Consider the following 17,866-nt stretch of genomic DNA (forward strand, 5'->3'; position numbering starts at 1 on the left):
TTACTTAACAGTGGGTGGTAATAGGCAGATGCAGCTTCTGACGTTTTGCATCAGAACAGTAACTTACCCCTTCTGACGAAATACTTGACGGTAGTACCGGGGGGATCGGTATTTTGACGGTAGGAGGTTTAGTTCGGGTTAAAGTCCCACACTGACGGGGCAAGACTTTCGATGCTTCGTCTTTTTACTAAAAACAGATCTTTTTCAACAGGCTGCATACTACACGAAATATTTTAATATGTTAAATTTTCCACTAATAAATCCGTCGTAGTTTGCAAAAAGAAACTTTAGCGTAGTGGATCTTGTCTTCTATCACTTCGAAGATAACGTTAAGTATTTTATCATGAAAAATGTTTAGCGGAGACTGCTTGTAAATACTAAGTACGTGACATGAAAAATATGTGGCACGGCAACCCTAGTGTCTGATTAGAGCGTATAGGTGTCCCATATTCGCTACATTTGTTAATAGAATTCATTTATTTTGTATTCGTCATGTTTGCATTGGAATAATTTTCCTCTAGTGAATAAACATCTGAAGAGTAGTTATAAGTATCTTGGCTTATAGACGCATCTGAAGACAAATTGACAGGATGACGAACAACGGCAATGGTGGTAGTTTGCAGCAAAACGAAATAAAAATCGATCAGCCACAGGAATTATGTTTTGAGAAATGTATGTAATATTTGAGTCACTTGATTTGTTTGTGCGTTTTTTACCATATCAAATGTACATTTCATAATAGGTCCAGAAAGTAGTGAGGAGCAACAAAAACGTTTGGAAATCGAACGATTACTGCAGGAATACAAAGGTTGCATACCCATACAAAAGCTTCAAGAGGTTGCACGTTCAGATCATGGGTTAGTTACAGATGAACTGCGACGTTTATTGTGGCCACAGTTGGCTGGTGTGGATACATCAAATTTGGAGCCTGCACCCAGTCTTAGTGATTTAACGACACATCCCGAATACCAACAAGTGGTGCTTGATGTGAATAGATCGCTTAAGCGTTTCCCGCCTGGCATTCCATATGAACAACGTATAGCATTACAAGATCAATTGACTGTTTTAATACTGCGTGTGATAAAGAAATATCCTAATTTGCGTTACTATCAAGGCTACCACGATGTAGCTGTGACATTTTTGTTGGTCGTCGGCGAGGAGGTTGCATTTGCGGTTATGGAAGAGCTATCGACCAATCATTTTTCAGAATGTATGCAGGAAACAATGGATGCTACGCAAAAACGGCTTATGTTCATATGGCCATTAGTCGATTTTGAAAATCCTCAATTGTTCCAATTTTTACAAGAATCTGCAGTAGGTACACTATTTGCATTGCCCTGGTATCTTACCTGGTTTGGACACAGTTTGAATTCGTATAAGGATGTGGTGCGACTATATGATTACTTCTTGGCATCACCCATTTATATGCCAATATTTGTGACTGCTGCCATCATATTGCATCGTGTAGAAGACATTTTGAAGGTCGATTGTGATATGGCCTCAGTGCACTGCATTCTGTCCAAGGTAAAAAAATGATAACAAACTATAAATCTAGCGTAAACTGCAGATGCTGTGAATGTACTTAATGTGCGAGTTATAGGTCTATGTATTTAATGATTGTGAAGCTAAATGAATAAAGTGAAGTGTAGATTTGATGCCATAACAATATTCGGATGGTAAAATCGAATACTTAAAATATTTATAATTTACGAAAATTCGCCTTAAAGAATGGAGGACCTATTCCAGAAAGTCCCTTCAGCTCATCGGTACCGTGGTCGCATTTTTTGTTATAAATTTTAAAACTTTTTACCGGCAAAATTTTTTCCCCCGAAGCTTAGTCGAAAATATAAACTTTCTTGCGTTATGTTTAAAATGCCCTTTAATAGTTTGAAATTTTATATCTACATACAACATAAATATTTGTATTTTTTAGCTTCCCGATAACCTGCCTTTTGAAGAGCTTTTAAAAACATCGAGTATTTTGTATGATAAATATTCGTTGACAGTAATTGAAAAACATGTTGAGGAGTTAGTAAGGAGAGAGTAAGTTTTCTTAACTAGTGTGAGTACGGGTGCTATCAACTTAATGTTTTTTTTATTCTAATTTAGAAAACTTCAACGGCAGTTAGAGGAGCAGCGTATTCAAGAGCGTCGCAAGAAACTGGCCCGCAGCGCTCGTGCCGGTAATAATGTGTTAGCGCGATGGTTACCGCAAGTACTCACTCCAAAATCAATGATAGTAACGACAGCGTTCTCCATTCTGGTTGGCATTTGTGCGTACTACTACAAAAATCAGTATCTGTCGGCGGGAGTTAGTTGAGTAAGCATTTACATGCAGCCAAGCCAAAACCATGCGCTGCGGCATGCGACAACCCCCATTTGTAACTGGATGATCGGCTTTTCATTTTACTAAATGCAAAAAATATTGTAATAAAAAATTTTAACCATTCATATCCATGGCTGGAAAAATACGTTCACTACATTATACTATAAGTTTTTCATTGCTCTTCTAAGCTGGAATTTTAAGGGTACTTTTTTGGTTTCATAGTAGTTAATTTATGTATATTGATAAGAATATTGTTATGCATTGTATTTGTTATTTACGAATGGCTTTAAGTGATTAAGAGCATCACATCTAGTATGAAGCGGTGCACTAGCTGTATCTATCCACATTCATTACCATATATACTCATATAAGTCCAATGTATTTATACAACACGCATATGTTGCAATGTAAATTTTAATCGAAGTTTAATGTGAATATAATAAATTAAAAGGCAATGTTAGATTTCACAAATATTTGGGATATTTAAAATATTTATTCACTATTATTGATACTGTAGTTGGCAGAAATAGTCAAATGCTAGGGAATGTTTCTGTAATTACAACTCTGTATAGCTCGCTCCTCTAGTCTACTCTTACTGTACTGTACTCATGACTTCATTATTTGTAGTTGAATATAACAATCTACGTATGGACATACATACGTATATAAAATAAAAATGTCATGAAGGCCCGGTTATTGTTTAAAAAATATCGAGTACATAGTAATTTTTTTTTTGAAATTTGTATGCTAATAGTTAACCAAACTTTGAGTACTATTCATTGTCCTCGATGGCAACTGACGGTAGGCCATGAAGCATGAAGTCTCGGTCGGAAACATTTTTCAAGTAACATCCCTTAATAAAATTGTTTTTGCGCGATTTCGAGTGATCGCGCGAGTGCGAGTTACCATCTTACTACATACCAACCGTTGTGGTAGCAGCATAAACATCCCTATACATGTAGCGACAGTACCAGTTGGCCAGATGAAGAACTGCTTGTCGTGGAAGAACGCGTCGCCATTGCTCGTTGTTGTTATTGTAACATCATTGGCATTCCCCATACATATACGGGGAATGCTGCTGAAGTGACAGTCCTTGGCCGTATACGAGTAGATGTACATATATTCGGGTCGTTCCGGTTACGTAGAACCGGCTGTCCTGGGAACGAAGCGTTTGTTCGTTCTTCTGAAGTACCGATACAAGATGCAAGGACGTTGTTTTCGTCCCATGACGCGAGTCTACGCAAGGACTATCACTTCAGCAAATCAAAATTAGACATTTTTATACTGTTACAACAACAATACTTGTTGCTGTTGCAGTTTATTTATTGGGAGGACTATAAAGGGTGATACATGGGATTCGCGGGTGGTTGAGAGCCTGTATTTTTGTTTATTAACTTCTTTTTTTGTGTAAATACTTTAGGTCGCTATACAAAGTGTGTAATGTACTACGTTTTACTACTTTATTAACTTATTACTATCTAAGCACGGGAAATATGAAGGAGGCGGGAGTATTTGATAAATACACACATACATACGTAACAAAACTTTCCAGAGTTCCCCGAAAATGATAGTACACATTTTTTCCAACGAACTTAAACATTCAGAAAAAACTGCCTAATTTTAGGGCTGCATGAGACTACTTTTATTGTTATCTTTGGCAAGTGCTTCTTCCAAGGCCATAATAAATTCATTCAATTTATCTGGATTCATTTCAAAATGTATTTTGCTTATTTTGCCATTCGCATCACAGCAATTGAAGTATAGTCGTACTAGTTCACGGTAATTTTGAGCGAAGCTACTATCTCCAAGTACCACACGAGCATCATAGTCGAATGACAATACCAACGGATGTTCTTGGGCATTATGCAGCTGCAACATATATTTTCCAATTTCTGATTTACGCGCCTCATATACTGCTGGTACCAATCGCTGGAATTCAGGACTTAAATTACTAAATTCGTAGAGCAATTCCGCTTCCGTGGAATTTTCATTTTCGTAGTGTGACCTGTAGGCACGCGCAATTTTACGAGTCATCAACATGAAATCGTGCACATTCTGAAACCCATACTTGTGGCAATGTTTTTCCATTTGATGCTCATCACTATTGCCAAGAAGCACATCAACCGAGTAGTTCAGAATCTGGAAGGGAGCAGTAAGTTCATTGGCAACACTTCTTTACTTGTTTAGGATTTCGCTACCTCATAAAGGATTTCCTTGTTATCGATATTTAGTAAAAATGGACAACCTAGAAATGTGTAGCCGAGTGACATTTTCCTTTAATATTTCGCAAATAAAATCTCTGTTCTTAGAAATAATTTTATTAGAGAAATTCAGAAAACTCGTTTAATTCAACAACAAAAATCCGATTAGTCAGCTGGTTTTGTTTACTGTCCGAGAAAACTCTAGCCGCAATAACAAACTGTGACGGCGTTAGTGCTGATTAAATAGTGGCGACGGAATGAAATGGGACTTTGTGAACAAGCAGAATTGATAAAATCAATACAGGGCCTTTCATTTTCGAGTTTATTTTTTAACGGCATTTTATTTTTGAAGTTGTTTGGAAATATATTTTTTTCTAATCGTAAGTAGAAAATTCGTCGTAGCCCAATTGATTGGTTTGTGATTACCATTCGGTAGAGCTCGGGTTCGAAACCCAGTGCAAACCTCCGAGTGTATGTTTGATATGAAAAAGCTCCTGATAAAAACCATTAGCCGTTCGGAGGCGGCATAAAACTGTAGGTCTCTCTATTTGTGAGAAAACATCAAGATGCACACCAAGGAGTAAAGGAGGAGCGCAGACAATTATATATATATATGTATATATATATATATAGATGTATTGTCGCAAGCTCCCAAGATGTATATAAAAGGATTAAACATTTTCTCACTATCTTCTAGAAATAAGAATTTGGGGCCAACTGGTTGGTAGGATGAAGGCATTTGCTTGGGTTTTTCTGCTCTCGATATAAACACTATTTTAACCCCAGTCCGCATGTTGGATATGTAACCCAGCAGAACAGATGCTCTATTTGGTTCACCCCCGCTGGAGTAGACCATTACACTCGCTCTACCGTGGCAAGCTTGGTCGCAAGGCTTTGTTTTCTATTGGTATTGGGTCAACCTATGAGCGAACCCAACATGGGTAGTAGAATAGCCCGGCTCAGGCAGAGGCTTCCAAGTTTCTCCCCGATGTTGTGTAAAACTCCCGTCCGATCTTTTGAAAGTACAAATATTATATTATTGGTATGATCCTTTGATGGGATGGTTATGGATTTACCCACAGTGTTAACTCCATGTAGCCCTCTTGCATATTCTTACATAGGCTACAAATCTTTCGCCAACAAATGCCTCCGCGTCATCTGCAGAATATTCTGGCCAAACACCATCAGTAACGACGCACTGTGGAGATTAACGAATGAGGAACCCATCCTTAGGCAAATCAAAAGCAGAAAGTGGCGATGGATAGGGCACACGTTGAGAAAATTACCACATAGTATCACGAAAATGGCACTAGATTGGAACCAGAGCAGAGGTCGTGGTGGACCAAAAAATAATTGGAGAAGGTCGATGTTGCGTAGTTGTCTAGTAGATACCGACATCTTATGGGACGGTACAAAAACAACAGCACAGAACCGTGTACGATGGAAGAGTCTTGCCGATGGCCTATGCTCCAAAGAGTGAACAAGGGAAAAAGATTAAATTCTTGGCAAAAATGAATTTTTTAATGACCCTGAAAAGAAATTTGACACAAAAAAATGGAGGAAATTGTTCTTCATCAAATGAGAGAGAGTGTATTGAAAAAGAACGATGTCACAAGAACCTTTTAATCTTTCCATCGAGACTCAAGTTCCCACCGTGAAAAGAGTTTTACAAAAAATTGCTGAAAATATGCTGAAATGCGACGAGTCGAAATCAAACTATATATATATATAATAGGCGAGTACACCCTTTTTGGGTGTTTGACCGAGCTCCTCCTCCTATTTGTGGTGTGCGCCTTGATGTTGTTCCACAAATGGAGGGACCTACAGTTTTAAGCCGACTCCGAACGACAGATATTTTTTTTTTATTTTTTTTTCAAACAATAGTTGTCTTGTTTTGTTTTCATGTGACCAAATGTCTTTATTCACTCCATTTTGATTTGAATTTAATTGGTTTTCATTAAAAACTGCTTTTGTTGCTTTTTTTTATAAATTTTTTGCTTGCGAACATTGAGAGTATTTTATACAAAACCTGAATTCCTTAGAGAAATGTTTTGTCATTTCCAGTGACATGCCATAAATTAGCGAGCACAAGTAAGAGGATCTGTGATGGTCTGGGCAACATTAAAAAATAAATGCAAGCCCAAAATTGCTCTTGTTTCCGGTATAATGGATGCTCTGATAGATTGGGACAAACTAGCAAGTAAAGCACTCAGACGTAATTAAGTCCATTGTACTGCACTCGGATTCCTTTTAATTTTCTTTAAATCTACTTGACTTCCGATGAAATCTGATTAGATCTTGTGGTGCCAAGGAGCCAAGGTGGCCGCTTCTTAACATATCAGTGCCAAAAACCTCAAGCCTAATTTGAGCGAAAGCTGGGCAGACGCACAGAAAGCGGTCCTCTATCTCATCCACCTCTCCACATGCTGGGCAGAGTGCATTGTCTGAGATGCCCACCTTTTCCTTGTGCTTTGCTCATAGAAAGTGGCCCGTCATCAGTCCAACTAGCCGTCTACAGTCCCCTCTGCTTAGTGACAGGAGGAACTGCGACAGTCGATCGGATATGACAGGTAACATCAGTTTTGTCCATCTGCAGCCTCTCTCATTGTATAATGAACTCGACGAAAACATGATCAGAAAATTCGAGACAAGATGAGAAACTTTGTCCACTTTCAGATATGCAACGATCATGAGTAAACAATACGATCACAGTCGTACTCGATTTGTACTATCACTAACACGAAGAGATTGTAGAATCATAGTATGATTGACGTGCTAACGAGACGAGCTATTGAGCAGCGCATGCTTATAAGACAGGAATCTCGGGCAGCGAGGAATGCAGGAGATGTGGGGAGCAGAGCTCAAGGGAAACTGCAGAGCATCTCCTTTGCGGATATCCTGCGTTATTCAAAGCTCGCTTAAAATATTTGGGTGTCACCACAGCTTGACGGATTGGAAGACATCTCAGTAGTGGGTTGGAAATGCCTCCTTAAATTCGCGATAGAAGCAGGCACCATCCGGGTGGACATTTTTAAACGTTAACTAGCTAATGAACTGCATGTGGTATCGCTATGGACCGAACCAGTCTATGCGCGACTGCAAGTCAACCCGGTCAACCTAACCTAACCTAAGAAAAGGGTCAGCGCGTCGAAAGAAATTCCTACTGAAACTCTTAAGAACCTCGCTTAAAATGTTCCTCGTCAATTACTGGTCGTACCTCAAAATAAGGGAAGGTCTATTAAATAATAAGCTAAGATAACTATATAATATTTATAACTGTTTGCAAGTTTGTAAACATAAGGTGTTTATTTTTTTATTTCTCTATTTATTATTTATCTAATCTAAAAAATAAACGAACAAATTTAGTTTTTGTCTTTAAAATTATATTATACTATTAATTAATTACACTTATAAACGAATTTACCATCATTTGTTGTTATAATACTCGTAAAAATGCAAAAAAAAAACAATACTTTGAGTTTATAATCAATCTGCGGGGCCCTCAGAACCACACCCACAGATGCACTAAATATCATGCTTAACATTTTACCAATAGAGCAGTACGGTAAGCAAACAGCTGCCAAAGCAACTTTCAGACTAAGAGAAATCGGCCTACTTAGAACGAACCAAAGAGGACACTCCTCAATTTTAGAACAATTCCCCTGCATTCCCAACACAACGGATTTCTGTAGGACCAAGGACATCAATTTGTATAAATCCTTCGTCACAGTATTTCCTTCCAAAGAGGAATGGGACAACGGGCTCATCGTTAAGATGAATGACTTAAACATCTACACAGATGGCTCAAAACTGGATAACAAAGTAGGTGGAGGGGTCTACTCCGACAAACTCGGAGTATGCCAATCATTTCGCTTACCTGATCATTGCAGTGTATTTCACTGCCATAAAAGAGGGGCTTAAAGAAATAAAAACGAGAGTATTATCCACAAATGAAGTCTTCATTTACTCGGACAGTCAAGCAGCAATAAAAGCGCTGGAATCAAAAACGCACTCGTCAAAAACAGTTCTAGAATGTTTTAAACTACTAGATGACGTATCTAAGTGCTACAAGGTGCACCTTATCTGGGTGCCAGGCCACAGAAACATTGCAGGAAATTGTAAGGCGGATGAACTTGCAAGAACCGGTACAACGCTCGATCTCGAACCGGATAAGGCGCTGATACCCATGCCCATAGCCACTTGTAAATTACTTATAGACAGGGAAACCATCAAAAAGGTAAATACAATCTGGCAAAACCTCACAACATGCGAACTAAGCAGACAGACATGGCCGAACTGGAACAGCGGTCGATCGAAGATCTTGCTAAGATTCAACAGGGAATCTATAAGAAAAATGATAGGTGTATTAACAGGCCATTGTTTAATAGGCAGCCACGCTAGAAGGTTAGGACTACCTTACTTCGATTTCTGTAGAAGCTGTCTAAATACAGAAGAAGAGGAAACAGTCAGACACCTTTTATGTGAGTGTGAACGCCTAGCTAGAAGAAGGCTGCGCACCCTCGATACAGCATTTCTAACCGATGTAGCGGATATAGCCCATCTAAAACTAACGAAGCTCTGCTCGTTTATTAAAGCAACCGGATGGTTTGAAAGGGAACACGTAGAGTAAGGATAAGCTCCAGTGGTATCACAATGGACCTGCCGAAGGTCTAAGTGTGTCTTAGGACAACCACCCTACCTACCTACCTACCTATAATCATTCGCTGCACTGTACTTAAATAAAGGGTTTTCCAATAACAGGTGTTATCTATCGCTATCGAGAGTTGATTAACGATTTTTTATGGCCGAAATTGGATGGTATTGCTCTGGACAACGTTTATTTTCAACAAGACTCCGCTACGTGCCACACAAGCAACGAAACCAATAATCTTTTACGGGAAAAGTTTCCGGACCGTGTTATCTCTTGAAGAGGTGATCTCAATTGGCAACCGAGATCTTGTGATTTAACACCTTTTGACTTTTTTCTTTGGGGCCACGTGAAAGAGAAGGTTTACGACAACAACCCAGGGCCGATTCAAGACCTCAAAGATGGAACTCGTGAGGCTATCGAGGACATAGGGCCGCCACTTTGCAATTCGATTATGGAAATTTTCATGAAAAGGATATTGTCCTGCAAGCGTGGTCGTGGTGGTCATTTGCCTGATGTTATTTTCCACCATTAACGGCATACCTACCTTTTTGTAATGAAATAATTATCCGATCATTTATAGGTATTAAAAACATAGCATTTTTCTTTGAATATCAAAATAACACCTCCTATTGGAAAACCCTTTAGATGCGAAAGCACATCGGTATGTGAATGCATAATGTTTTAGCGGACTCACTTGGAATTTTGAAATTTGCGGGTCTACACACAATTTCGTAATAAAACGGCAATGGAAGCATTGGAGGTGACCATCGGTATAGAGGGATGCACTTACAAACACACTCGCATAGGGGTGTATATGTACGAGTATGTGGGCATTAGCGTGTACGACGTAGGCTATTTGTTAGAACTTGCAGATAGGTATTAAAAAAAAGGTAATATGAATCTGGTTCTCCTATACACACACAGCTATACAAAAGTATGTATTTAAATTTTTAAATTGCTTTTGCTGATTTGGCTGAACTCTTTGTATCTATATAGAATTTTTGCTGAGGTATGTTGTAATGCACAAAAATATTTATACTGCGTATTGCTTTGTAGTTAAATACTTTTTATGACAACGAATACCGAGGATCAGCGAAGATTGAGTTCGGCCTTTTGTTGTTGTTTTGCGGGTAAGGGAGTGGAAAATGCCTAATGCATTATCAAAGCTGCCGTCGCAGCAATGGTATGTCCGGACTCTAAAAACTCCCCCTAGTTTGGAATCGTCGCCCATTCTGAAGCCGCTTTCGCATTCCTTCAGAGTGGCGTTCCACCTTCCTTAGTACAAAGGGGTACACCTAGGTGCCCGCGTCCAGGTCCCGCTTTTTTATCCGCCACTTAGCATCTGCCGATTACATTTTCAGTAGTTTTGTGACCGACTGCATTCTCCGGCGTTCGACGTTCTTGTTCCCAACGCAGGCATTGGAAGAATGTGCGTTCAGCGGTATCTTCGGCGGCATCCCCGTATATGCATGTGGGATATTCGCATTTCCCTATTTTGAACAGGTATTTCTGGAAATACCCGTGCCCCGAAAGCATTTGGGTTGTATAAAAATTGACTTTACCGAAGTTCTTGCTGTTCTATTTTTTATAAGCCCAGCCGTCCATCTGCCACGTGTTTCGTTAATCCAGCGGTCTTGCCATAGCCTTAGCGTTTCATCTCTTATTTCGCGCGCTACTTTGCTAACAATTTCCTCCATTCCCTCCATCTTTAAAGACCCCCACTTTTTCCTCTCAAAGGCTAGTAAGTCTATCGGTATTGAACCGCTTATTACATGAACAGCTGGCCCTGATATTGTGCAGTAGGCGGACACAACTTTCAGGCCGTTCGTTGTTAAGAGCTTGCATCGGTACTTTACCTTCAGCGCATTTGCCCACAGTTCAGCTCCGTATAAGAGAACGAAGAGCGTGGTAGCTATGTATCATTATTTCCCGTTTCGTTTGGGTTGGACGCCCTATGTTTGACATTAGTTTACTGAGAGAGGCTTTTTTTGCTGTGTGCTTTATTTGGGCCCAGAAGCTTAGTCTTGAGTCTAGTCTTACTTCAGTCCAGTGCGGACTTTGCAATACATGTTTATCTAATTTGATAAATGATATAAAAATAATTGCCTTTTTCATCTTCAAAATATGCGTGGTTTTCAATAGGAATCCATATCCATACTCGACATCAGCTTAGTATCAGTTAATGGCAAAAATAGTTGCAATGAGTTTACCAATCTCTTCTAAGCTTATATCGCGCCCTATAGCTTTAGAAATAATCGCTTGGTTGTCCATGCAACTAACAAAAGCAATTATTCAATAAATGAACCTGTCATGCGTCATGCCAGATTGCGTAATAATTACGGAAATATTTTGGATTTTAATGTTAATATTCGACATTTTTCAAATAAATAAATATTGAACAAATTCGTAATGGACAAAAAAGCAGATGACTTACACCATCAATATTTATAATAGCCGAATCCTCATTTCTTGTATAATTGAATAACTACACCTGAGCCGAGTAACTGGACAGAGAGTAAGGGACTCGGTATAAACCCTCCAAAAAACGGAACTAATTCTCTTTACAAGGAAACATAGACTGCCCACAGTCTCCCCGCTAATTTTAAAGGGTGTGGGGACTCCTTTGAAGGAAATTGTTAAATTCTTAGAACTCATATTAGGCAGGAATCTTACGTGGAAATCTAATATTGAGAACAGTGTTCAAAAGCTCAACATTGTATTCCACACATGCAAAAAATCGGTCGGAACCAAATGGGATTTAAAACCTCGCATCACCCACTGACTTTACACAGCGGTAGTTCTGCCTATTTTACTATATGGAATACTTGCATCAACTCAGAAGGCAACCTATACGAAACTGGTGAGCAAGGCCCAAAGAACTGCATTTTTATGCATCGCCGGCGCTTTAAGGACCACCCCTAATAAAGCACTTGAGGCACTAGTCAACTTACCTGCTCTACTTCTGGTAGGAAAGCACGTGGCCGTCGCTTCAGCGCTTAGACTTAATAGTATGGCGCTATGGATGATCTCGCGCTTCGGCCACGTTTCTATACTAACTACATACTATGAGTACTTATAACCAGGAAATTGACTACTCTTTCCCTAAACCCAGCTTCAATAGCCTCTTCAAGACTGGCATTCCGTCAAAAAGAGAGTGGTAAACTCAAAGACCATGGAGAAGAGGGGAAATTAATTTCTACACGAATGGATCCAAGCTAGAAAATAAAGTAGGCTAAGGAGTTTTTTCTATAAAATTCGGGTTAGAGTTATCTGTCCGACTTCCATACTGATATAGCGTCTACCAGGCAGAAGTCTTAGCCATACGGAAGGTAACTGTGTGCCTCAATACATACGCCGTAACAAAAACTACGATAAATATCTTCTCGGACAGCCAGGCGGCCATAAAATCAATGGATCCAATTATGCTAAGATCAAAGGTTGCTCAGGAATGCCTGGTAGCTCTGAATGATATTAGTACCGTCTTTAAGGTGAGCCTTATATGGGTTTCGGAACATAGAGATATTGAAGGAAATTGCAAGGCCGATAAGCTCGCCAGAAAGGGTACGAATCTTCCTCTGCTTGAAAACAGAGGCAATATTTTAACTCCTATGGCAACTTACAAATTAATTATAAAAAATAAAATACTTTAGGAGGCCAATGATCATGGATAGAAGAAAATACGTGTTTTACAACCAGGCTAATTTGACCGCAAATAGATAAGAAAAGATCTGGAGAATTGCTTAACTTCTAAAGAGAGAACATTTCGAAGGCCGTGGCTTGCGTCACCAGCCATTGGCTGTTAGGTAGGCACTCTTCTACGTTAGGAATATTTCCGCACGAATACTGCAGAAGTTGTAGAGACGAGGAAGAGGAAGAAAGAGTAGAACACTACCTCTGTAATTGTCTAGTCTTAGCTAGGAATAGAGCAAGGTTGTTAGGAAAATACCCTTTTGACTTTCTCACGGAACTATCCACTGTTTGGATAAAACCTATCTTACGCTTCATAAAATAGTCTAACTGATTCCATGAAAAGTACCACAACGGACCTACATGGTCTAAGTGAGTTGGCTACTCTAAGCCGACTGCCATAAAAACCTAACCTAACCTAATCTAACACATGAGCTGAAAAGTGCCGGGCCTAACAAAGAAAACACGTATTTTTTTGTTCAAAATTAGATTCATTCATCAACGTTGTTTCCACCAAGAACAACGTAATCATTCCAGCGCCGCTCTAACATTTCAATACCATTTTTGCAGAACGATTTATCTTTTGCCTAAAAATAGTTTCGGCGATAACCTCTTCATTCGAGCGAAATTTCTTGCCGGCGAGTATTTTTTTAAGGTCTGCGCACAACCAGCAGTCGCTGGAAGCCAAATCTGGCGAATACGGTGGATGATGGAGGAATTCGAAATTCAATTCATGTAGTTCTGTCATTGTTTTGATTGACTTGGAACACGGTGCGTTGTCTAGTTTTTGGTCAACAGTGAGCAAACGCGGCCGCCACCTTGAACAGAGCTTTTCATAGTCAAATGCTCATGCAACCTAGAGTCAAGGCGTTCTTTTGATATCTTTACGATGTCAGCTAACTCACACAACTTTACTTTTCGATCATTCAAAACGATTTTGTGGTATTTTTTTATGTTTTCTGATATTACCGCCTCATTTGGACGTCCACTGCGTTGTGCGTCATCGGTGCCTCTACGACCACGTTTGAACTCAGCAAACCATCGTTTTATTATTGTTTCTGATGGCGCGTTGTTCCCATAACGCGTTTCAAGCCATTGCTTCGCTTGAATGGTATTTTTTCCCATCAAGAAGCAGTGTAAAATTAAAATACGAAATTCTGTTTGATCCATTGTTTTGAAAATAACAAAGTAGCGTCACTCTTAGCACAATAACTCACGAACTAATGAATAGAATGTCATGAAATTTTTACTGCTGTCTTTTTAAGGCTAGCACTAACTGAAAAAGACGTGAATGTGTTAGGCCCGGGGCTTTTCAGCCCATTTGTTATATGTTACAAATATAATGTCGAAAATCCAAATTTGTCCATCTCGTCAAATCAAAGTAAAGGAATAATTTAATTCAAAGATGATTAAGACTCGTAAAAAGACTCTAAAAAGGAAAAGAACAAGAGTAATTTATTTTTTTAATTTTTTTTTTCAGAATTCGTTGAACTTTGTCAAAGTACATATGTATGTATGTACTTTTGTACAAATTATAATTCATTGCAGAAGATAGTGGGTACGATAGGTTTAACAGAGCTAGAAAACGAAATTAATAATGTACTTTTGTCTGTTATCTTAAATATTTTGCTTATTTGTACTTACATATTTTGCTTATCGTTTATATTATGCAGCTAATAATATATTATTCGTCGATAAGCATTATCACAAAATGTTTTTGTTCATGCAATATAAATATAGCAAATTAGATATAAATAGAATCGGAATGCTTGCGCAACTAAATGCATTTGATTAGTTGATAAGGTGATGGGATATTCCTCTTTCCTCAAAACTCGATGTTCAGCTTTACTAAGGCATTAATACAAAAAGCTGCCGTAACTGTAAAAACTCTGAAAATATCTATTGTAATGATTTATATATTATTATTTTATTTTGGGATTTGTAATATTAGAACGAAGCGCGAACTCGGTTTCAGTGAGTTGTTTCTCGCCTTAAAAGCAAGATTTCCCAGCACTCGCTCATTTAAGCGAAAAAACACCATTGGCTTGAAGCGCGGCTAAGAATTTGACTTTAATATCCTTAACTACACACTGATCACTTAGTTGACGGTTGCCACAAAGAAATTGTTTTTTATGACATGCAACTATTTAACAGAAAAATTTGATCATTCGTTGACAAGAGCGCACACTGGGCCAGAAGACCCGAGTGAGTGGCCAAAACTCTTTTTTCTTAGGAAAAGGCCATAAAACCGATTAAAACCACGTTTATTATAGTTTTTTAACTCTATGAATGCGAATCTGAAGTCAAAATTAAAAAATTCAAAATGGCGGACATGAATTTTAAAAAATCCGTATTTTTGCTTCAAACTCAGAATCTAGGGGTTTAGAACAATGCACATTACGAATATAATGTTAACTTTGAGAAATTCAAAATGGCGGATCCAAAATGGCGGACATAAAATTTAAAAAATCAGTATTTTTGTTTCAAACTCAGAATCTAGGGGTTTAGAACAAAGAAAATACGTCTAGAATTAGCTGTACTCATATACCCAGGATACACCGCGAGGAAGATTCTAGTACGATTTAGTATCCCAATTTTTGTTTTGTAATTTTTGTAATTTTTAATTTTTTTTTTTGTAATTTTTGTAATTTTTAATTTTTTTTGTAATTTTTTAATTTTTTTTTGCAATTTTTGTAATTTTTAATTTTTTTTTGTTGTAATTTTTGTAATTTTTAATTTGACTTAATTTTTGAATCTGCATTTAAGCTCAATTTGTTCAGAATCAGAAGTTTCTTCTTCTGATAGTTCAAGTTCATCTAGAAGTTTGTGAACGTCATTAGACGCAATCATTTCATGATCGCGTTCGGCCTCTGTTTCATCTTCCGATTCATATTCGTCTTCATTTGCACTGGCACTGCTATGATCATTTTCCATATTTTGAGTATCTAACAAAAGTAACTGTTTAACTTCTGCTGAAAGTGGTAAACGTCTTCTGTTATTAGCTCTAGACAACCTGTTCACACTAGACAGTAATGGATCAGAAGTATCTAGTAATCGATTAAAGAGATCCTCTAAGTTTGTTTTCCTATCACATTGTCTACTGTGCCTGAGTCTGAAGTTTCTGTAATCTTTGTTTCTCGATTCAGATGCCTCTTCACCAACTGGTAAAGTACAATGTCTTATTATTTCTCCAGCATGAATCAAGATTTTATGAAGAGTTGCTGGCATTGGATACCAAGGATACAAGGTAACATACAAGCTTGCAGTGGTTAAGCAGAATTCTTCAAATATTTCTGTGTTGATTGGTAGCTGACAAGAAAGGCAAACTAAAATAATTTTCAAATTATTTATGAACTGGCAATCAATCTTTAAGCATTCAGCAAAAATCTCTGCATTTTGAAATGCCTTACGTGCGGAATTTCCGTCGTTAGTTGTACCAGAACCACCTGCTTTTGGTATATCAACTAATAGTCCCAACTTTTCACGTAGAATTTTTTGAATTTCAGCTTTCCGATCTGCAACAAGTTTTTTATCCTGAGGCGTACTTACCCTCCATTTCTTAATATTAATTCTGTAAGCTATATGCAAACAACATTCATAAAATCGAATCCACGCATGTAATGGGCTAATACCATATTGAAGTGCATTTTTATCTGGAAGGAATACGCTTGTTTTTTTACTAATATTTTATATGTTCGCTCTCGCTCAAAATATGACATCGCGAAATGACTTCGTAGTACTGCAAATAGTCGCTCCGCAGTTTTCGTGTACAAAATAAAAACGGGGGTGGGGGCGCACATTGACCGAACGATCTGCTGAGAGTCTCTCACTCTCTGAGGTACTGGACAGTTCTGGATCTTTCTGGACATAGTTCAATCTCTGTTTTTGGTCTACTGCGCATTTTATTTTAGTGACTATGAGCTCCTGTGTAAAACTACGACGCAATTATTTTTCTACTATGACTCTGACTGTTGCGCAGTTAGAGTCATAGCTTGGAGTCCTAGTTTGACTTGTGCGCTATCAGCTCTACTCTGTAGCTGACAATGTTTAACTACATAGTTAGAGCAGAGCATTATTTGGGGTACTACTGCTGCTCTGAAGTAGTAAATGCAAACACTGAATTAAACTCGATTTTCCCTCGGTAGTTTTGGCTCAAACATTAATGGGTCAGAATTATTTGAGATTTCTCTCACACTAATATCGATATTTCAGACATGTTTATGAAAAGGCGCAAAAAGGCGCATATATACCTTATTTAATACTTCTTTACGAACAATTTGGCATAAAATTTAACTCATTTGATAGGGGAACTTCGGGGAACTTTGTTTTCAAAGTAAGTCATGTATGAATAAAAAACAGATTTTGTTGATTAAATGTTAAAAAAAAAAACTTATTCAACATAAATACACATGGTTTCAATTATAAATTATTTTTTGATATCCATAAAGAAAAGTTATGGACGATAATAACATCTTGAGTAGTATTTTTCACAACAACTTATTGATAAACATTGTTTGAAAGTGTTAAAAATCGAACTAAAACTTTGACCTTGAACTGTTACATAAAAAAGCTAATTGATAAAAACTAATGAAACTTCATAATTTGGTGTAAAAAATTACTCAAAATAAGATGATGTTATAAATTTCCTGTTTAAATTAAGTCGAAAATTTTTATTTTTGGCCATTCACTCGGGTCTTCTGGCCCAGTGTGGAGCGGTGAAGTGTTGAAATTTGCTAATTTATTTAAGGTGATTCTAGATGCTGCCAATACGAGTGCATACGGCAAATGTTGTAGGGAGGATGAGATGCCGCCGTTACTTACGGTCAAAAGCTACCAACAATAGTCTTCTTTTCCTTCATCTTTCTTTAGGTCTATGTCCTGTTTAAAAACAGCATTTAACAATAAACGATTAACTATGAATAAATCTTAAAATAAATCAAATTAACAAATACATAAATTTAAAAAATATATAAGTTTTATAATATACTAGGTTGTTCAATC

At 37.8% G+C, this 17,866-nt stretch overlaps 2 protein-coding genes across 2 annotated transcripts; one reads left to right on the forward strand and one right to left on the reverse strand.

Annotated features, from left to right (window-relative positions):
- The first annotated feature begins 414 nt into the window (after positions 1–414).
- On the forward strand, positions 415–2,797 carry LOC129248031 (TBC1 domain family member 20). The gene is made up of 4 exons (XM_054887439.1): positions 415–672; positions 743–1,524; positions 1,934–2,043; positions 2,110–2,797. Exons 1-4 carry the CDS (start codon positions 591–593, stop codon positions 2,318–2,320), a joined length of 1,185 nt encoding a protein of 394 aa, XP_054743414.1. The 5' UTR covers positions 415–590; the 3' UTR covers positions 2,321–2,797.
- Positions 2,798–2,808: 11 nt separating this feature from the next.
- LOC129248032 (uncharacterized) lies at positions 2,809–4,747 on the reverse strand. The gene is made up of 2 exons (XM_054887440.1): positions 4,525–4,747; positions 2,809–4,465 (listed from the first exon to the last, which is right to left on the reverse strand). The coding sequence occupies exons 1-2, from the start codon at positions 4,594–4,596 to the stop codon at positions 3,947–3,949; spliced, it is 591 nt and encodes a 196-aa protein (XP_054743415.1). The 5' UTR covers positions 4,597–4,747; the 3' UTR covers positions 2,809–3,946.
- Positions 4,748–17,866: the final 13,119 nt, after the last annotated feature.

This window comes from Anastrepha obliqua, chromosome 5 (genome assembly GCF_027943255.1).
Source record: "Anastrepha obliqua isolate idAnaObli1 chromosome 5, idAnaObli1_1.0, whole genome shotgun sequence".
Classification (NCBI taxonomy): Eukaryota; Metazoa; Arthropoda; class Insecta; order Diptera; family Tephritidae; genus Anastrepha; species Anastrepha obliqua.